The sequence below is a fragment of the Puma concolor genome, chromosome B2 (genome assembly GCF_028749965.1).
Source record: "Puma concolor isolate L17-30 chromosome B2, mPumCon1.1.hap2, whole genome shotgun sequence".
Lineage (NCBI taxonomy): Eukaryota > Metazoa > Chordata > Mammalia > Carnivora > Felidae > Puma > Puma concolor.
In genome coordinates this window covers 131629872-131652303 of record NC_141671.1, presented here as the reverse complement: position 1 = coordinate 131652303, position 22432 = coordinate 131629872, and the positions used below count along the sequence as shown (strand labels likewise).

Genomic DNA, 22432 nt, shown 5'->3' with positions numbered 1-22432 from the left:
GTGTAATCAGGGCAAATCTGAGGATGTTGCCCCTGAGCTTAAAATTCTTCATCTTAAGAATAAATTTCAAACTCTTTTAGAAAGGTTAGAAGGACCTTCAAAATTTAGCCATTGTTAAGCTCTTTAGTCTTCCATCCCTTTATTTTTGAGAGAGAGAAACAGACAGACAGAGTATGAGGGGCAGAGAGAGAGGGAGACACAGAATCCAAAGCAGGCTCCAGGCTCTGAGCTGTCAGCACAGAGCCCAACACAGGGATCAAACCCATGAACCGTGAGATCATCACCAGAGCCAGAAGTCAGATGCTTAACAGACTGAGCCACCCAGGAGCCCCTGGTGTTGAACACTTTAAAGAAACTACAATGCAATAGCTGGAGAAGACATTTGAGCCCTTCCTAGAAGGATGGGTGGATGTTAATAAAGAGGAGACAATTCTAGCTCGAGGGAATGGCAATTAAGCAAAGTTTGATGTTGGAAGAATGCATGATGTATTTATTTGGAAAACAACGAGTTTCACTCAGGCCCGAGTGAGGAATAAAAGAATAATCTGGAACTGTGGTCTATGGTGAAACCACAGAAGATGTTGAGGGCTAGCTTGAAGCACCTGGGAGGTATTCAGTAGGCAGAGGGGACTCACTGGAAAGTTCTAAGAAGGAATTATATGAGGCCTATCCTTTAGGAAGAATAATGTGGTAGCAGGATTAAGAACGGATTGGTTGGGGAAGACTCAGGCAAAGACCAAGATTTCAGAGGTAATCAAGGGGCTGAACGTAAAGAGGTAACAGATTTAAATTGACAATGGAGAAGATGACTTATAACTTAAGGTTGAGCTGCTGAGTATGCCTACTTGATAATTAGGGGCAAATTCTTCCAAATGTTGAGTGCTTCCTATTTCAGAGTGACCTGGGCTAGCTGAGGTCAAAAGTCCACCCAGGAACAAATCCTTGAGTTAACAAGCATTGAAATGCAAGTTCTCTCCACCTTAGGATATTTTTCTAATTGTGAAAAGTTATCTACAGCTTTTCTCCTTAAAACCCTATAAATGGTACCTGTTTTTGGCAAAAGAGCAAAAAAGCCTTCACACAAATTTTAGGTTCTTAGCCTTTCTCTAGAGTTTCATGTGTTCTACTCTTAGTGACCACCTGTTAAAGGGCAGAGTTCAAAAGCCATAAAATGAGCAAGGACTTGGTTTCCATGTGGACAGCAGCATAGTGACAGCCACTCCATACAGATGTCTGAGTTGGAGTCCAGCAAAGAGACAATCACAATAAATCTGATGCCATCATGGTGTTATGTAAAATGAAAAAAAAAATTATCTATTTCTTACCTCTACTGGGTTTTAGAAATTAATGCTTCAATGTAGACCCTAGTTTAGTGAGAGCAAAATTGGGAAGTACTTGTTGAACTATTATACTTACCTTGGGGATGTATAGCTAAGTTTTAATAGCATACTTAGGGACAGTTTTTCAAACCTACTTTACAAATTTTTAGTCCCACGGAGCCTGGGTGGCTCAGTCGGTTGGGCATCCGACTTCAGTTTGGGTCATGATCTCACTGTGAGTTTGAGCCCCACATCGGGCTCTGTGCTGACAGCTCAGAGCCTGGAGCCTGCTTTGGATTCTGTGTCTCCCTCTCTCTGTGCCCCTTCCTCACTCATGGCTGTCTCTCTCAAAAATAAACGTTAAAAAAAAATTTTAAAGAATCTTTTTAGTCCCAGTCTTCTCTTATATATCTTGTATCTAGGATAATGATACACAAATTGCTTGTCAACTTTCCTCTCATCCTTTGCCCCTATCCCAGAGTTGAGGGAGGCTAAGTTACAATTTGTAACCACTGTTGAAAAAGTGATAAATATATTCCAATTCCTTTTTTGGCCAAAATATGCTGCCAACCTCTCTTTGCTTATAATACATTAAATAGTAAGCATAATGAGGAAGTTTGTTTATTTTCTGTATTATAAACTCTAAAGGGACTAGCTTTTATTTTTACACAGTATAATGTCAATAAAAACATCAACATCAAATATCCTCAGATATAAAAAAAAAAGCAAGTTTTAAAAATATACTGTAAGTTGCTGTTTCGCGCAGTAATTCTTAGATATTTTAAATAAAAAGTACAAATCACAAGACCTTACATACAGAAATCTTTGAGTTAGGTGCAGTTGGAATAATAAACAATTAGAAGAACTATCTTATTTTTGCTTTACAGGGGAGAACTCAGTGAGCTTTTAATTAAAAAATACCGAGCACTATCTCAATACAATAGAATTGGAAGAAACTAAAGTTGGGGATTTCCCAATGATTTTATTGAGGTAACTTTTCCCAATTTTATACATATATGCATTTATATATACTTAAGAAAGCTAAACAATGTTCTAAGGCACTTGGAATTGTGCACAGCAAAGTATCCTATAATATTATACAACTAAGTAGAGCATAATTTTGCTTTTTAAATAACACAAACACCAGTAAGGAATAAAAAAAGATAATACATAGTCTGTCTTTCAGGTTGCAATAGTGGAATACATATACATATCTGTGTATACTTGGAGGTATTTCTACCCACATACTATAATACAGTACAGATCAAGAACAACAACAACAAAAAGAGAAACTGTCATGTTAATCAGTGTATAGTTCCAGTTATTTACAACTCACAGATATTGTACCTGTGTCATATGTAGAATTAGATCACTCACTGGAAATCAGGAATCATTCAGTCAGTCTGATAATGATCACAGCTTACCACTCTTAACCACTTAAACCAAAGCTTGAAATAACAAAAGAATGCATATAGTGCTTTATTTGAAGGTCACTATTAACACAGAAAAAAATGACAGGTTAGGTTTTTGCTAGGTACTACATCTGGTGAAACTGGTGCAGAATGTTTGGAACACTGGCACATTTCTAAGCCACAGAAGAAATATTAAAAAAAATAAAAATAAAAATTAGTGCCTATATTTTAAGTAATGAAAGTGGTTTGACCCTAGATTTATTCGGATTGTTTTCAAATGCTAGTTAGCACTGCAATGGTGACATCTCTTTGTGAAGGCTCTCGAAGCAATGTAATGATACAGTCAAACTATAATAAAAGCATCCAGGAAGGGAAAAGTCCCCTAAATTGGCAAGTGGCACAAATATTATTGGCATTTTAATATATACCATGAAATTGACCTGAGGGTGCAGTGGCATTCTGCCTCATTTACTCCCTTTAATTTATTCTTAAAAAGAAAAAAAAAATACTGGTATTTAACAAGCTAAGAATTCTTAAGCACCATCTAAATCTTCACAATATAATCACCTTTATCGACTCTGAGTTGCTCTGTCTCGAAAAAGATTATTTAGAAATTTTAATATTTAAAAAAATTTTAGTGGCTAAATTATTCCATTCTATAAGCCACCATTCATGCATATTATTTCAGGACATATTTACTACTCAGTTTTGGTGATAAAAAGTGACAGAATAAGTATGTTTATGTATCGTTCGCATAGTTTAATAATGTTTCACCTAGGTAAAATTCATCTTGTTTCGTGTATGACCATCATCGAAGTAGGAACAATACATATGCCATCCAGTTAATCCACGCTTCCTTCATACTTCAGAATTTTAGTAAAATTGAACTGCATGACTATGTTTATACAGGGAGAATTCAAGCATTCGCATGTAGATTAAATGCTTTTTTAAGAGGGGAAAGAGGTGACTATTTTGTAACTCAAGGGATGTACCTTACCAGGTGAAATCTACTGGTGATTTTCATGGACCACAGGCTTTGTTTATGTGGATTGTTAGTTGTGTATTAAGCCGTACAATTCAATCCTCATGACACTGACAAAGATTGTGATCAACAGTGTAGTTCTGAAGTGAAACTGTGAGACCAAAACCGAGAAGAAACTTTGCTTCATCTGAAATTTCTCCTGAACAGAAGAGGGACCAGCCAAGTGACTATGCCCGCTTGAACTGCCAAGGCTGCCAGACAACCTCCTCCCTGAAGAACTGGCAAACTAAAGCTTCCGTGGAGCAGAAGCCTTGAAAAATAAAAGGGAAGGAAACTGTTCAGGGCCCAAAGTAATGCAAGGCAGTCAGGACAATATTTTAAATAGGTAGTTTCCCTGTGTGTCCTCAAACCGCACTAGACAGGGGTATTCACGGAAGGTGGTATGGCCTTAGGAGGGCATTTGAACACTGGGGAGGGCTTCTGACTTTTGGTTTTACAGTGACTGGGCATGCTACTGGCATTTAGTTAGAAGGGGCTTAGGATACTAAACGTCTTGCAACGTGGGGAACATTTCTGTAAACAAAGAATTGCCCAGCTCCAAATGTCAAAGGCACCCTCACTGAGAAACACTGATCAACAGTGCTCTGCACATAGGGGCACCTTGCACGAGCAATGTGACAAGCTGGATGACATTTTTTGTGCGGTAAATCCTAGCATTGCTAAAAATGACCCTCGCCGGTAGGGTTGGTTTTTGGTGAGAATAGCTGCCACAGGATTCTCTTATTTTATTTTATTTTATTTTATTTTATTTTATTTTATTTTATGCCAGAAATCTTGCAGAATGTATACGGGATTTGTTAATTTGAAATGACCTTATGAGATATGCTTCCATTGGTTTCTAGAAATGTGATGGTGGTTCCCATTTTCATATAAAGCTTATGCTTAATTATTGCCAAAAGTAAAAGGAAAGTGAAAGTGAGAATGGTTTGGGAGTATTCTACCTTTGTCCCCACCAGCCTTTGGTCACTGCCAAGCTCTTGGAAATCTGAATTTGAACTACCCAAAGATAAGTTTTCTCTCAGAAAAATGGTCCTATTAATTTGATGATGACTTTTGCCATGGCATTCCCCTCTAGGACATATTTCAGTTCCAGAAGTTCATTTTGCTTTGCCAAGCAAAACAGTGTGATACATCCTGCCAATAAGAAGACAGCAAAGGGGAGCCTGGGCGGCGCAGTCGGTTAAGCGTCCGACTTCAGCCAGGTCACGATCTCGCGGTCCGTGAGTTCGAGCCCCGCGTCAGGCTCTGGGCTGATGGCTCAGAGCCTGGAGCCTGTTTCCGATTCTGTGTCTCCCTCTCTCTCTGCCCCTCCCCCGTTCATGCTCTGTCTCTCTCTGTCCCAAAAATAAATAAAAAAACATTGAAAAAAAACTTTAGGAAAAAAAGAAAAAAAAAAGAAGACAGCAAATACTCAATAGTGGAACATAACCCATTTCAAGAGGCCAAGGGACAACTCTGCAAATAAATTGCATCCTAGTGGCTCCTTACTGCTCATAACATACTCCAATGATGTGAAGAAATTAATTCCTGTCACAAATTATATACTTTCACTAGTAAGGTTAGGGGTAATAATATGGCTGGAATTTAGAAATGCTTCAGCTACCATATTGATGAAAATGACATAATCGTTTATTTCTTCCATCTCACCTATTTTTGAGGAAGGCTTCTCACTATGTTTAATGTACTGCTGGGACCACTTAAAGAATAATAAACTGAAGAAATTTTTGAGCAAGAAAGGAGGAAAAGAGCATTTTCACTCTTTAAATGTGCACCTACAACTATGTGGTAGGCAAAGTTGTCTTCTATTGCAAATACGGTATCATTTTTGCAAGCTGTGTCTGACTATTGAGTATAAACACAACGCCTGTTACGTGTTAAAACGTGGTACGTATCAGGATATGCAGCGTTAATGCAGACTGTTTTCTCTTTTAAGTGTAAGCTACTGTATGTTTTCAAAGTACCAATGCAGCACTGAATTAACTGCAGGGTGTGAAACCCAAATTACAGGTTTTAAGAAATTATCTCTCATTTTCAATATTTGATAACTTTCAAGGGTGCATTCAATTCCTTTACTGTCTGAAATAGATTTCCACTTACATTTCAGAAGTTTCTAACAGAAATATATTTACTAACGTTAGAGAAAGATAAGTGACTACAATCATTATGCTAATAAAGGAGATGAAAATGAAACCAGAAAGTCTGCTTTTCTGGGTAAATCAGAGAAGACGGATGAGTTTGCTTTTTCTTCCACTTAGAACAGCTATTCAGATACCCAAAATGGTCCTCTGAATATTATAGATTTAGTTTAAATAATTTAAGGAATTAACATAAAGGTAAATCATATCAAACATAAAAAATGCAAGACATTTCACATACACAGGGAATTATCAGGCAGGGCTGCTTTAAATTCACGCTGATCACCAGAGGACTAATTTTGTCAGACCATGGAGAAGCTGATAAAGCCCATGGCGTCTTCTCACAACCTTAATGTTAATGCTCTTTTGCTTGATTTTTCAAAAGACCGAGATGGCCCCTTTGTGTTTTACAGTCTGTCTTGTTCTTTCCTGCCTGGGATCTTCCTGGATATGGGTTTGTTTGCTTCCCTAATCATATCTTGGGGACTCAGGAAAACTCATTTCCTCTATGTCAGCCTAATGTCTCACGTTAAGTAGGGAACAGCCTGGTTTGTGTTACAACAGCCCGATTCGTGCACATATTTATTTTCTTCATAGAATTGCAGCTTATTGGTTGGACGGCAGAAATGCTGGCATTGGGCATAGGGTGGTCCACAACTTTGCATTCTTTTGGGTCTTCCAGACAAGAGACCTCTGGATGGGCTGCCAGGTGAATATGCAGTGTTTCCGGCTCCTCAAATTAGCTATTAATATAGAACCTTATTCTGCAAAATACAGGTTAGCTCATAACCCTTCGATTGTTTCCACAGCTTTTTATTTAAAGAATCATTCTCATGACATAATTAATTGGTGGTTCTTAAATATTAGACTAGCGGTGCTAGTATTTTTGGCTTTTTCATTTCTCTCTAACTTGTAAACTTTTCTCTAAATGTGTCAATCGGTATGAAGAAAAAGTATGAGTAGTTAATAAATCTGACCTATCGTACTAGCGAGACAGTATACTGAAGGACCGGAGTGTCATTTTTGAACTGGGTGCATCTCATTGTAGATTATTAAAAAACTGCATCACAGGCACCACGAATGGGGAAAAAATTGTTCCTTTTATCAACCAAATAGAGACCTGCCATGACCTGTATCTTGAGTGCCAAAACAGTGATAAATGTCTTATATTTAGCATTTTATAGAGGCCTTGTGACTAGAAATTAAGGTAATATTTAAAGATTAGAAAATTAAAATAACATTACATTCCTTGGACTTTTTCCCAAGACACAAAAGTGATCATCTCATAATATTATAAGGAAAGGGAGGACTTGGGCAAGAATCAGCACTAACTTAATGCCCATGGCTGGATCGAAGCACCGTGACCTGCGCAAACCTTTCAGCCAGAAAGAAAAAACACTTGGGCATGCAGAATTTTTTTTTTCTTCAAAAGCAAAAGTTCATCTTGTACTAGTACTAAAATGACAACAGTGAAGAATCTGGGTTTTTTAGTGCACACAGCTGAGTGCAGCAAGAAGGGCAACTTCTTTTTTTGGTTATAAAATGGTCCCAGCTTTTTGTAACAGGCCAACTGGGGCTAAAAGTTTTTATTTGTAAGCAAAATCATTCAATTTCAAGTGGTTCTGTAAAATACAAATGAACGACAGGATCCAAACTTATCCCCCAGATTAAATGTTTGCTATTTTGGTTGAAATTGCAAATTACAGTCTTCCATATTATGAACCAGAAACATTTCAGAAAATTCTAGCCTGAGCGCTGAGAATAAAATAGTCTACCGTGTCCTGTCTTGTTAGTATATGTCTCATGTGTTTTTAATACAAGGAGCACAAAACAATCATGAAAGAACAATTAAATGCAAGGGGTATTTACATCTGATCATATGTGTTTGGGAGCAGAAGCCATGCTGTGCCTGTGACTCCATGAAAAACGGCAAGATGGCAATTGAGGGTGTCTCAATACTGAGTGTAGACTCCCAGAGAAACCTTCCATGACTTCCAAACTTTAAGCTCACTGATTCTTTTGCACTGAAAGTCAATGCTATATTTACGGATGTAATCTGCAGACTCTTAAAATATAAAATGAGGTCCTCCTCACTCGCCACTTAGCGGAAATTCCCTGTGTTCTTTTAAGCCTTTGGATGAGTATTTTTTTGATCCATGTACTTAATTTTTTTAATAGCAGCAATCCAACTTAATGCAGCCTTGAAAATGAGTAGTCCTTTCCATGCCCACTCAGACATAACTGCTGGCAGAACACTTGCATTTAAGTTTTAACTTTGGATTCAGATTTTTTTTTTTTTGAAAAAGGTGTTGTGATTGTCAATATTATCTTCCTTAGATCAAGCATGGTTGCTTTGACTTTGAAGATAATCAAGCTAGGGAAAGACCAAAAGATTTATTTCTAGAGCTTCCTACAGATTTATAGGGTCACATTCATCTGACTTTATTCCCAGTCCTGTTATCCTTGTAGAAGTCTGGTACATTAGATAAGGAGTATAAAAAAATAAAAAGTGTGTATATAGCTATGTTACTTGAAACATGCAACAAAATTTGGGCAGGCATGCTTGTTAAGAGTCAATAAACGTCTCTTGCATTTAAGAAAAAGATGCATGAAAACACTCAGACTTATTTCTGGCAATTGGATTCACTGGCACAACATAAAATAATGGTACTGTACTGCACCAACATAACGGTGAAACGGGAATATTCTTCTAGGATCCGGTCTTTAAGGAATCCACATTGGGTGATTAGATTCCAAAATCCCTTAATAAGTTCTCAGCTACCAAAAGCCTACTTCAAAAATATTTATGCCTTGATTTTTTTTTCTTTTCTTCATTAACATAATGAAATATTTCTCTTCTTTTCTGATTTTCAACCCCTACCCCTTTCCAGTGCCCAGCAATTCCAGTCCCCATTTCTCTTTAACCCGCAGTCTACAATTTGGCTTTCTGGTAACAGGGACCCAGCGATTGTCTTCTGCTCATCTTCCTTGATTAAAACTCCTGATGGAGAATAACCGGTATAACCATGGTGTTGCTTACCATCAATACACATGCTGGACAGCAGAGTCACTGCACCTGTCCCTTTGCTTGTTGGCCCTATCTGGGCTGTATAGGTGGGGAGCACTTTCCATACACTTCCTTCCCCAATTAAACGGAAACACACACATTCAAATCCCAGTGCAATATCAGGTTTTCAGGAAGAGAGGCTTCCCCCAAAGATGACCAGTCTATGTTTCCAGAGTCTCACACTTCTTTATGGACGGTGAAACCTGACAGAAGAAACAGAAACTCTGTGAGTCTATAGTATAGACCGAATAAGGTACAGCAATGTTTATATTAAAGGGAGCTCTAGACATCTCCCAACTGAATTACTGTTATAAATTACTGGCATAACAGAATAGTGTTACAAATGTTACTGTTACAAATGTTAGGCTGGAAAGCAAAGACAGCCCCTCTATAAAATTTTCTGGTTATATCATCGAGGATACAGAGCAATCAGTATACAAAACATAGCAAATCTTAAGCATCATGCTGTGAGCTGTACTGAGCTGAGTGGGATGTTTCATACAGGATTTGATTACACCTGGTTCATAGTTATAGAAGGAAACCATCAACAAATAGTCACTGTTTCATTATCTTCAGCATCTCATCACCTCCCACTGAAGACACTAAATCTACTTTCTTACCCTGAATTTCCGAATACCTGCCAGGCATTTCCATCTAAATGTTCCACTGAACATATCCACAACTACACAAATGGTCTTTTCTTATAAATCTGCCTTGGCACATTCCATCTTGTTAAACAATCTACCTTTTAAAAGATTTTTAGTCTAAGACCCTCAGATTTGCAACTCATTTCTCTTCTTCACCCTCCACATCCCATCAGTCACCGAGTCTTGCCTCGACTGACGGTCCTTGAGTCCATTAAAGTGTCCCCATCTTTTGCTAGTGCTGTTTTAATGGCATGCTAGCTAGCTAGTTAGCTGGTTTCACATCCTTCCATGTGAGTTCCTGAACCTCCTCGTGTTTTTGGAGCCCTGTGCTTTTGTGCACATGCTATGTTCTCTAATATTGCAATCCTCTCCCTTCGTTTCCCATCTATGTTTTCATATTCAAGATCAGAGTCAAAAGTCATCTTCTCTACAACATTTTATCTGATCTACCTCTTCAGCCCATTTCTGTGGTCCCACACAGAAAGTTTACGCAATTCTATTTAGTATTTCATTTGTCTTGTCTAATCTAATGTTCACTGGTCCTCATAAATGAGTCTTCTAATTCATTTTCCTGTCCCAGGCTCAGAGATGTGGAGATCAAATCTGTGCCCCACATTGTCACTAGCAATATCATCATAAACACTAATCTGATCTTTCCAGTTCTTTGTTAACATCATTGTATTGTTCACCTTCCCCTATGAAATAAAATTTAAATTTCTTCCAGTAGTGATTGAGGCCTTTCAGGATGTGGCCCAACCCATGTTTCTAGCTAGATCTCTGTTACTACTTCCAAAATACCCTAACTTCCGGGGACGCCTGGATGGTTCAGTCGGTTGAGCATCTGACTTCGGCTCAGGTCATGATCTCACGGTTCCTGAGTTTGAGCCCCGAATTGGGTTTGCTGCTGTCAGTGCAGAGCCCACTTCAGATCCTCTGTCCTCCTTTCTCTGCCCCTCCCCTGCTCTCTCTCTCTCTCTCTCTCTCTCTCTCAAAAAACAAAACAAAACAAAAACCAACCAACCAACCAAACAAAAAAACTTTAAGCCCCCAAATACTTTCCACTTCTGTGCTCTGCCTTTTGTCCTATCTTCCTTCCCATCTCCAATTCCTGCAATCTCACTCTGTGAGTTCTCCAAACTCCCTTTCCTCCATTTCTCAAGGAAGCATTAATCACCTTTCTCTTCTGTGTTCCCATAACCCTTGGTTTATACCAGTTACTTATCACGGTATACAATCTTTATGTAGGTGTGCCTCCACTAAGATTGTGTGGCATGGAGGAAAGACTTGCTTTTCATCACTTTTAATCATGGAATACGATATCTGGCACACTGGACAACTTAAAATATGTTGTCATGTAAAATCAAAGCATGAAAAAAGTGAAAAATTAAAGCCATAAGAACAGTTGAAGCAAGATTGGCTATAAGTTGATAACTGGAAAAGCTGCATGATGGATGCATGGGGCTTGTTATATTATTTTTGCATGTTCGACTTTCCAAAACTCAAAATAAAAATAAGATATACCAAGCTTTCCAAAGTTAGCAAACTTGTTGTGACCAAAGTAGGGATGTATCCACTTTGAGTTCCATTCCTACTGCCAGCCTTGGCCATAACTTTGGGAGGTACGTGAATCTACATTGGTTACAGGGAGACAACGTTCCTGTTTTAGTCACCTGGGTGTTGTTTTTGCCTTCTGGTCATGCAAAATCCTTACCAACTCAGGCCCTTTGCACTAGCTATGCCTTTGAAATCAGCTGGTTCCCTTTGGGGGTGGAATGTTTTTCTCTCCCCCAACAGTGCTGACAGCTTCCTCTTGTCATCTAAATCACACAATAGGTTTTATTCCCTAAGACACCCCTTTCATTGTCATCCTATCTATATACTCGGTCTTGTCCCTTCAATAGCATCCTGTTAGATTCTCTTTTGTTTAAAAATGTTATTTATTTATTTATTTGTTTGTTTATTTATTTATTTATGAGAGAGAGAGAGTGAGAGAGCAGGGGAGGGGCAGAAAGAGAGGGAGGGAGGGAGGGAAGGAGGGAGGGAGAGAGAGAGAGAGAGAGAGAGAGAGAATCCTAAGCAGGCTCTGTTAGGATGCTAACACATCCTACAGAATGCTCCAAGTCACGAACCGTGAGGTAATGACTTGAGCCAAAATCAAGAGTCCGATGTTTTAACCGACTGAGCCACCCAGGTGCCCTTACATTTTCTTTTTTTTTTTTTATTTTATTTTTTTTTTAATTTTTTTTTTCAACGTTTATTTATTTTTGGGACAGAGAGAGACAGAGCATGAACGGGCGAGGGGCAGAGAGAGAGGGAGACACAGAATCGGAAACAGGCTCCAGGCTCCGAGCCATCAGCCCAGAGCCCGATGCGGGGCTCGAACTCACGGACCGCGAGATCGTGACCTGGCTGAAGTCGGACGCTTAACCGACTGCGCCACCCAGGCGCCCCAACATTTTCTTGATAGTACTTAGCACAAACTGAAATTATCATTTTTATTTATTTGTTTACTTGTAATGGTTTGTCTTCCTCAGTAGAACATAACCATGGGAGAGTGAGGACCTTATTTGACATGTTCTAAATTCCCAGGGTCCAGAACAGAGTCTGACTCACTCTATGTGCTCAATCAATACTTATGGAATGCATAAAAACCTGAATACATATATACTGGCATTTAGAAAATTATTTGATAAACTTTCTTTAAACAATTCTTATAAATGAAGAGTCCAATCATGAGGCTCCCCCTTAATTAACTACAATTACATTTATATTAATCTACGATACCCAATATGGTAGGACATTCCATCATGCTTTCTACGAAGAGTCAACCATAACCTGAAGAAAAACACAGAAATTCTACAAAAATATTTCAAAAGAGTAATTGAAAACCTCTTAAACCAGCCTTTTTATATAAAATATAAAAGACAGGTAGATAATAACAGCTGAAAGTACTAATGTTTACTTTGTGCCCAGCACAAGTCCAAGTGCTATACATGTTATTACCTAGTTTCATCTTCAAAACAATCCTATGAGGTATGTACCTCTGTATCCCCTCAGTACAGATGTGGAAACAGACACAGAGATGCTAAGTCATGTGCCCAAGGCACAGAGCTGGTAAGTGGAGGCTCCAGGCTTCAGACTCTATTATTAACTAACCTACATCAGACTGCGAGAACAAAACATGCCTTCACTCATACTTTCACTCAAAGGGTCTTCTTGGTGCCCTCTGGGTGGAATGTAATGGAAGAGGCAATCAGTTAGATTTCTACATCTGTCCGTTAGTTCTGATCAATTTTGACCAGAGAAAAGTCCTGTTCCCCATCCCAGGCTACACTTTGATTGCCACTGTTCTCTCAAAAACATCTGCCTTTTGCTACAAAGGGAACTCGAGGACAATGGGCTCAGCACAAACTTTTTACAATTACTAGAAAAGTGAGTCCAGTGATGTCCTTGGGGTTGAAATGAGCAGTACAACCTCCCTCCTCACAGGACACACAAGCACTGTCCTTACCACACCAGGGAAGCGGGTGCCCTGGGGGCCATGACAATACAAATAGACTACACCTGCAGGACCTTCACACCTTGAGCCATCAAAGTTCAGCTTTTCTAGGAATTAAAGACAAACTCATTGAAGTGAGCAATTATTTTAGCCCTCTCCTAATTTGCTGGGCTTTGTACAGCAGACATTCCACAATGCTCTAATTTTCACTGGATTCAAAGGACAAGCATGGGGAAACATGACATGATGGGCTAGGTCTTCCCACTGGTAATGCCTGTGGGATGAAGAAGGTGAATTAATAATTGAAATGCACAACAAAGTGAGTAGTCAGTGGAGCAGAAGAGATGTAAAACCTTCTAAAGCCCAGCATTTTCCTAGAAAGCATTCTGCTTTTAATTTCCAGAAATTAGCAGGACACCATAAAGCTTTTTTGTTTTTTCCTGTAGGCACCATTTGCCCATGGGTCCCATTAGAGAATGAACTCCACGTTTGCACTGCATGCAAGGTCACAGGCCATCAGCATGGCTCCCAGGTCCAGCTAAGAGAAGAAGGTGACCAACCAATAAGAGGCAATAATATGCTAACAAAGCCAGGGGTCAGAAATGTACCCTCTCTGGGGGGCCTGGGGGCTCAGTTGGTTAAGCATCCGACTTCGGTGCAGATTATGGTCTCACAGCCTGTAAATTCAAGCCCAGCATCAGGCTCTGTGCTGACAGCTCAGAGCCTGGAGCCTTCTTTGGATTCTGTGTCTCCCTCTCTCTGTCTGCCCCTCCCCCACTCATTCTCTGTCTCTGTCTCTCTCTCAAAAATAAACAAACATTAAAAAATTGAAAAAAAAAAAAAAGAATGTACCCTCTCTTCATATGGACTGCCAGATCTGGTAAAAAAATAAATAAATAAACAAACAAACAAAACAAAAACTAAAAACAAAACCTCATATATTTTCTTGCACTATCCAATCAGAAAAGGAAATTTATATTCCGGATTTTTTAAATTTATTTTTTTTTAATGTTTATTTATTTTTGACAGAGAGAGAGACAGAACATGAGTGGGGAGGGGCAGAGAGAGAGACACACACACAGAATCCGAAGCAGGCTCCAGGCTCTGAGCTGTCAGCACAGAGCCCCATGCGGGGCTCGAACTCACAAGCCGTGAGATCATGACCTGAGCCGAAGTCGGTCGCTCAACCGACTGAGCCACCCAGGCACCCCCTATATTCTGTTTAAAGGCGGCATCTTTTCTTCCAATTCAGCTCCAAAATTCTCTGGTTAGAGGTACTAAAAATGCAAATTGCTCTTACGTTTGTTACAACTCAATGGTTTGCATTCATTTTTGAAATGTGAGAAGTTCAGCTTTACCTCCTGAGAAGTCTGCCTCTCTGACAAGATGACAGTTTGGCTTTAGGCTTCCAACTGATGGAGCAATAAATAGATTTATTGTGATTGTGCCTGAAGTACAATGAAACTCCTGGTCCACTTTTTTTTCTGAGCTCTCCTAGGACTCAAAATTGAAGTTACCTACATTTTTTTTCTTTTCTTTTAAAAAAATTTTTTTAACATTTTTATTTATTTTTGAGACAGAGAGAGACAGAGCATGAACAGGGGAGGGGTAGAGAGAGAGGGAGACACAGAATCGGAAGCAGGCTCCAGGCTCTGAGCCATCAGCCCAGAGCCCGATGCGGGGCTCGAACTCATGGACCGTGAGATGGTGACCTGAGCTGAAGTCGGACGCTTAACCGACTGAGCCACTCAGGCGCCCCCGTGTTTTTCTTATTAAAACTGGAATACATTTTTCTTATTTTAATATTGTTGAGAGGAAGTGAATGAGAGGGGGTGTTATTTAAAAAAATAGTTTTTAATGTTTATTTTTGACAGAGAGAGGGAGAGAGACAGAGCATGAGTGGGGGAAGGGCACAGAGAGAGGGGCACAGAATCCAAAGCAGGCTCCAGGCTCTGAGCTGTCAGCCCAGAGCCCAACCTGGGGCTGGAACCCAACGGACCGTGAGATCATGACCTGAGCTGAAGTCGGATACTCAACCGACTGAGCCACCCAGGTGCCCCTAGAGGGGGAGCTATTTTTAAGTCATGGGATTCAGGTAAATATCATTCTTTTCCATAAAGGTGATTCCTCCACAAATTAATACATACAAACTTACTCACCTTCCTGTAAATTCATTCAGATAATAGAAAATAATAAAATTACTCACAAATGTAATTTGTGTGTGCTTTTCCTATACTTCCGTGTTTGATATATACAGAAATCCTGAATAATGCATTTCTCCTTTATTTAAAAGGGTTTCAAGGTCGTGGCACATATGCTTTAAACATGAGCAGGTTCTCCTAAACCACAGCTCTTAGTTCTACCTGAGAAGCCAGATCACATGCTGGATGGGCTTTTATTGTTCCAAATACTGAGCCAATTGCTTCCAAGTCTGGTGGTTAAAGCTGCATTTCTGCAGCTCTTTTTAGGTTCTGTCCAGGTAAATGGAGCACCCACGGAAGAGAACAGCACTGCGAAAGCAGCTTTCTCATTCCTCAGTGGAGGACCCCTTATTTAATTTGATTGTTATTTTCAATGTTTAGTTTTGAGAGAGAGAGAGAGAGATAACGAGCACACGTGTGAGTGGGGGAGGAGCAGAGTGAGAGGGAGACACAGAATCCGAAGCAGCAACAGGTTCCGATCTGTCTGCACAGAGTCCGATGCAGGGCTCAACCTCACAAACTCACAAACTGTGAGATCATGACCTGAGCTGAAGTCTGAGGCTTAACCAACTGAGCCATCCAGGTGCCCCGCCCCTTATTTAATTTTGATTGGGGTCCCACGTGTAATTCTTGCCGTGTCACATTTTGATAAGCGTATCTAAAAGTTGAAAAATCAGTTTACTTTATCTGTAAATCTACATAGGATAGTAATCACTCAAAATGGTATAGAAGGAGATAGTCACTTTAAATATACATGCCCACACCCACAGACATACCTCAACCTAACCACATTAAGAGTGTTTGAAAAGTAGAGAAAAAAAAAAAAGCCTATAACCCCATTCTGTAATAAACAGTTAAGAGTTTTTGGATGTTATTTCCTATTTTTTTTCTATGCATCTGAATTAAAAAAAATTTTTTTTTAAGTTTCTTTATTTTGAGGGAGAGAGTAAGCAGGATAGGGGCGAGGGGAGAGAGAGAGAGAGAGAGAGAGAGAGAGAGAGAGAGAGAGAGAGAGAATCCCAAGCAGGCTCTGCACTATCAGCGCAGAGCCTGATGTGGGGCTCAATCCCATGAACCGTGACATCATGACCTGAGCTGAAATCATGAGGCAGACGCTTCACTGCCTAAGCCACCCAGACGCCCTGCTATGCACCTGAATTTTAAATAAAACATACTATTGCTATTCATAGCTTTATCAGTATCCCGATTTTCCACTTAACAATATGCCAATGATCTTGAGACTCACTTTGATGCTAAGACTGTCAATTCAATGATTCTTTGCTTTAATAAAACAAGTAAATAATTTATAAGCTAATAAAATCACATACATGGATTTTACACTTCACACTCTAAAAAATACTCTTACTTACTAAATTCAAAGTTTACTTTTTAAAAGTAATATTCTCCCTTGATTATAAATCTAATCCATGTGGATACAAAAAAATTCTGGAAAAGAGAATACCCAGAAGAAGATTACAATGACTCATAATCTTACCCCTCAGATAGCTGTAACTATTTTAAAATTTAGTTTTCAACGAAAATTTGACCTTTCATACCATTTGTCTTTATAATTTAGGGAATCATTTTACATTTCGGAAATGCCATTTACTATGGAAAGGGAAGCAGCTTTATTTCGCCATGGTGGTCTTCTTCCAGAATGCAATAATCCTATTAAATAATACGCAGCCCTTCAAACAGTCTTCTGGGTTTTGAACAGTGACCTGGGCGGGCAGCTGCTGGTGGCAGAAAATAGACGATGTGGCCAGACAAGTAGCAAGTGTTCTAAGAAGCCAGTGTGAGAGCTTGGTTCCTCTCAGGCCACAGGATGAATTGTCTCGGGGATCACTAGTCCTCCCCCTTGTCACATGGCCCCAGAAGGCATTGCAACGCCAGAGAGCCATCCAAAATACACGGGGAGAAATTTGGGGAATTAGATGAAAGAGTGAATCACTGCAATTCTTTACCACTACAGATCCAACATGTCACAGAATATATTCCATGATGGAGGTTTCAGAGGTGTTTTCTGGGTACACCAATAACAGGAATGTCACAACGAATTTAGTGCTAGCACATTATTCAAGGAAAGCTACCATGATGGTATCCTCACTTACAGACAGAGAACTTAGGGAATGGAGCTTTCATTTTTCTTTTAGGTATTTGTTTTTGATAATAAATTCTTGAATTTCAAAAATTCAAAGAGTGAATTTTTCCCATGCCTGCTCCTACCCACCAATCATCCGCCCCAGAGGCAACCAATGTTATCAGCTTTTTGTGAATCTCTCCAGAGATACAGAAGCAAAGGAAGCTCCCTCTATGGGAATGGATCCTTCCAGTGTTGTCTGATACATCACTGTGGGGGAGATTATCTCTGGATAAAAAGGTGCCCGGGCAGAGGGAGCAGGGCTGTCTTTTATTAACCACTCTAAATCCACAGGGAGTTAACAGATTTAGGTTTTGAATGGCAGGCTTACTTGATATAAGGAGATAATGTCTGCCACTAATAAGGAGAGCTAATAAGTGAGCTGCTCTCTATCTAGATTGCATTTAAAGGGCTAGGAAATGATCAGCAGCCCGTATGCTCCCTCCAAGGGTGACTGCTGCTAAGAGTAATACCATCTTCTACATAAGCGATTTTCTAAATGTAAAACATTATCATATTTTGGCATTATTTTGATTAAACTCAGCAGTGTTTACCAAACCTTTTTCCTCTTAAAAGAAATACTGAAAACAATGTGAAAATCATAAGCAAGATTTTTATAAGTCTTAGAGCCAAAATTTTTCTCTATTGGAATGTAACTCTAATGATGTAATACAAATTAATGGAAAAATAGCAGTAGACAATTGCTTTGCTGCCAGGTTTTAAAGAGTACTTAAGCAAGGCATATTTATCTTACTGCTATGAATATTTAATTTTTCTTTATCTGGATAGACATTTTAAAGAGCGTTAATCAATATATTTTTTGGAAAACTTTTAAAGCTTACCTTTGTTACGGTAAAAAAAAAAAACCTATAATTTTCTCTTGAAATGCAGCTCATCCCTATTTATATCTATTAATATTTACTTAAACAATAAAGATATTGATAGACTTTTATAGTATATAATAAGTACACTCTAAATTTCTGTAGATGAGTAAATACAGCAAAGTAGCCAATGGAATTTTGAAGGTGAAAAAATATGCCATCAGATATAAAAACACATCACAAATCTATTCTAATTAAACAGTGTGACACAGTGCAAAGATAGACAATAACTCACTAGAGCATAATAAAGAATCTGGGGGCACCTGGCTGGCTCAGCCAGGGGAGTATGCAACTTTTGATCTCAGGGCTGTTAGTTCAAGTCCCACATTGGGTGCAGAACCCACTTAAAAAAAAAAAAAAAAAGAATCCAGGAACTGATCCATGTGTATATTAAAAGAAGACTTTCACATCAAGGGGGAAATAAATGGGGCAACTGACTACTGATTTAGAACAAAGTAAAGTTAGTTACTCTCTTGAATCATATATCCAAATAAATGCCCAATGGATTAAAGATCTAAGTTAAAAAAAAAAAGGCATACATAAGAACTGAAGATAATAGATTTCTAATCTTGGCCTTTCTCCATAAGACACAGAACAATGAAGTAAAAGTAACAATTCAGACATATTTGAATATGCAAAGAGTTAAGTAAAAGACCATTAAAAAAAGTTAAAAAGTTAAGAATAAATTGGGGCAAAGTATAGTAACATATGTAATAAAGAGCTAATATCCACAATATCTAAGTAATATCTAATTACTAATCCATATGAAAGAGACACCCAAAAGAAAACTGGTAAAAGTAAATAAAAAATGTAAATGGTCAATAAAGATATGTAAAGATACCGAACCTTATAGAAATCAATGAAATAAGATATTATTGTTCATTCTTTAGACTATAGACCCCTCACCACCACCCCTGTCCTGCCCCACCAGTGCTGATGAAGGTGATGCACCAGGTATGCTCATAAACTGCAGGTTACAGAATAGCATCTTCCAAAATGTAAAAAATATATCGCCAGTGACCTAGCAAATCCACTCACGGGACTATTACACAAATACTGGCATCTATGTGTCAGGATATATTTACAAAGAAAGTCAAGGCAGCATTGCTTCTCTAATGAAACACTACAAATTCCATAACATCCATCAATAGAATAATTGTTCAATAACTTATGGTATATTATCTACAAAAGGCCATAAAGTCATTCAAGTGAATGAGGTACACGCTAATATGGAAAGATTTTCTAGATCCTGTTTTGTGTGTGACTCAGAAGGGATACATAAAGGCATATGTGTATGTACACATAAATCATAAATATCCATACGTGTTTGCAAATGCACAGAAAAGTGACCAGATGGATCTACCTACACCAAACTTTTCCTGGTGATTACCTACGAGAATGGGAATGAAGCTGGGGAAGGATGGAGCGAAGGGAGTTTTCCTTTTTCACGGATGGATTTTTGTATTGTTTGAACGCTTAATTAGAATATATTGGTCCATGACAAATACATATGCAAAAAATAAATGACCTTTACTCTCTTTGCAGCCTCCTTTTTAAAAACTTGTTCATAGCATACAATAGAAGAGAAAGGACCTCCTTCAGTACAAATTTTTATTTTTTATAAACAGAACTTCCAAAGAAATGCATTTTTTTTTTAATTTTTTTTTTTTCAACGTTTATTTATTTTTGGAACAGAGAGAGACAGAGCATGAACGGGGGAGGGGCAGAGAGAGAGGAGACACAGAATCAGAAACAGGCTCCATTCTCCGAGCCATCAGCCCAGAGCCTGACGCGGGGCTCGAACTCACGGACCGCAAGATCGTGACCTGGCTGAAGTCGGACGCTTAACCGACTGCGCCACCCAGGCGCCCCCAAAGAAATGCATTTTTAAAATTTGGTTATTTTCCTTTGTAGTTTATTCTTCATATAATGTCATCAAATAAAAATGAGGTAATCAGGATTTCTATGATTTCTAGGAAAAACACACAGAAGTAAAGCTATCCTGAATGATAAAGAATAGGTTGAGTGTAGTCACTATATCTCGGGGGTCAGGACTCCAAAGCACAAGTACATGTGCATGCTGTCCTTCCAGTTACCCGGAGGTCCCAGCCAACTAGATGTCACCATAAATATTCAGCCACCTTATTATGATCAACTTTACTGGAGAAGTATGGCCACAGGTGTCAAATATCAGCATGAACTTTCCCTGACCTCAGAGTGGAAGGGAGAAAAGGAGGGGACAAATAGGTCTGGCTTGATACGGGCGTGTGACTGGCCCAAGAGTAGATCAGGATAGGATGCAGCCCTCAGATAGAGACAAATCCTACACATTCAGATGGCTAAAAGCCCCGAATGCATTTACAAATAAACATGATATGGGAGGAACCAAAACAAATAAACCTCCCCTAGGAGAAAGGGGGAATTTCTTCTGCACACCAGACATTATCACAGAAGCAATAGCTTTGGAGCAAGGAGGCCCCCATCAACTTTAGGGAAGGGATTTGCTATTAAATTATGAAGTTGTGCCATGACTTCCTTTATCGTAGGACATGCTCAGCATGGAACAGCACCACCGACAGGAGCCACTGCAGACAGAGCAGCACCATAATATATGGCTGTCCTGCAGAAGCTGTTCTAGCCTAGGGAACCAGTATTAGCTTTCCAGAAAGACCTACTGTGGTCTTCTTCGTGTAAGTATCTGTCTTGGTATGTTTTTTAATAATTCAATTTTATTTTAATGTTTTTATTTATTTTTAAGAGAGGGAGAGAGACAGAGTGTGAGTGGAAGAGGGGCAGAGAGAGAGGGAGACACAGAATCTGAAGCAGCCAGGGGATGCTCAAACCCACGAACCATGAAATCATAACCTGAGCCAAAGTCAGACACTTAACCAACTGAGCCACCCAGGTGCTCCAACAATTCAATTAAAAAAAATTTTTTTTTTAATCTTTATTTATTTTGAGAGAGAGACAGAGTGTGAGCAGAGGAGGAGCTGAGGGGAGGGAGACACAATCAGAAACAGGCTCCAGGCCCTGAGCTGTCAGCACAGAGCCTGATGCGGGACTCGAACCCACGAACCATGAGATCATGACCTGAGCTGAAGTCGAATGCTTAACCGACTGAGCCACCCAGCCGCCCCCCAATAATTCAATTTTTAATTGGCATGCAAATTTTTACGAATATATGTGTTATAAAAAAAAAAAAAAACCAGATCACATAAATCCATTACAGAGAAATAAACAGAACACCTGTTAAGTGGTGGTGGGGGGCTGTGGGGGAGGGAGGGCAGGTAGTCAGACTATATGATCACATTCAGGTCTCTTCTGGTTTCAGCAGAAGAATAAACTGAAACCGAGGGGGTACTGGGAGTTACAAGAGTAGGATTATTGCAATCTTCCACAGCACCAGTAAAAACTGGATTCCTAGTCTAAGTTAAATCTTCTAAAAATTGAGTTTCTATCTTCTCTAGGTTATGTCTACTGTGATCCCAAAGCAGACACAAGGTGCCCATAGTGGCTCTTTCCAGCATCTGTTCTGGGCATAAAACTTCAACTAAGTCTCTTTAAGGACAGAATAAATGATTCTAATGCGTTTCTCCTGTCCCAGAAAATAAAGCTAAGAAAGAAACCCAAACATAGCCCTTTGGAATGATTCAGACTTCTGTAGGAAAAAAAAAAAAAAAAAGACTTAATTTTAGAAATGTTCGTTAGATGGTGTTAGGCTCAACTGTATTTAAAAAAACTTGTAGGGCTGCCTGGGTGGCTCAGTTGGTTAAATGTTCGACTTCAGATCATGTCACGATCCCACCACTCGTGGGTTTGAGCCCAGCGTGGGGCTCTGTGCTGACAGCTCAGAGCCCGGGAGCCTGCTTTGGATTCTCTGCCCCTCCCCGACTCACATTCTGTCTCTTTCTCTCTGTCAAAAATAAACATTAAAAAAACTTAAAAAAACTTTTAATTGTGGTAAAATACACATAAAAAATATGCTGAATCGCATTTTGCCCACCTACCTTGTAAACTGTCGACTCTCTTCATGAACTTCCATTTCTGTGCTTTTAAATTCATTTAGTTCCTTCCTTATTGCTGCCTAAA

At 39.2% G+C, this 22432-nt stretch overlaps 1 protein-coding gene across 1 annotated transcript in view; it reads right to left on the bottom strand.

The window, feature by feature from the left end:
* Positions 1-2281: 2281 nt before the first annotated feature.
* PHACTR2 (phosphatase and actin regulator 2) overlaps positions 2282-22432 on the bottom strand; it is a 293165-nt gene continuing 273014 nt past the window's right edge. The window contains exons 14-15 of the mRNA XM_086708411.1: positions 22351-22427; positions 2282-9178 (exon numbers count right to left, since the gene is read on the bottom strand). Coding sequence (XP_086564537.1) covers positions 9163-9178; positions 22351-22427 — 93 coding nt within the window. The 3' untranslated portion in view covers positions 2282-9162. The remainder of the gene's footprint in view (positions 9179-22350; positions 22428-22432) is intronic.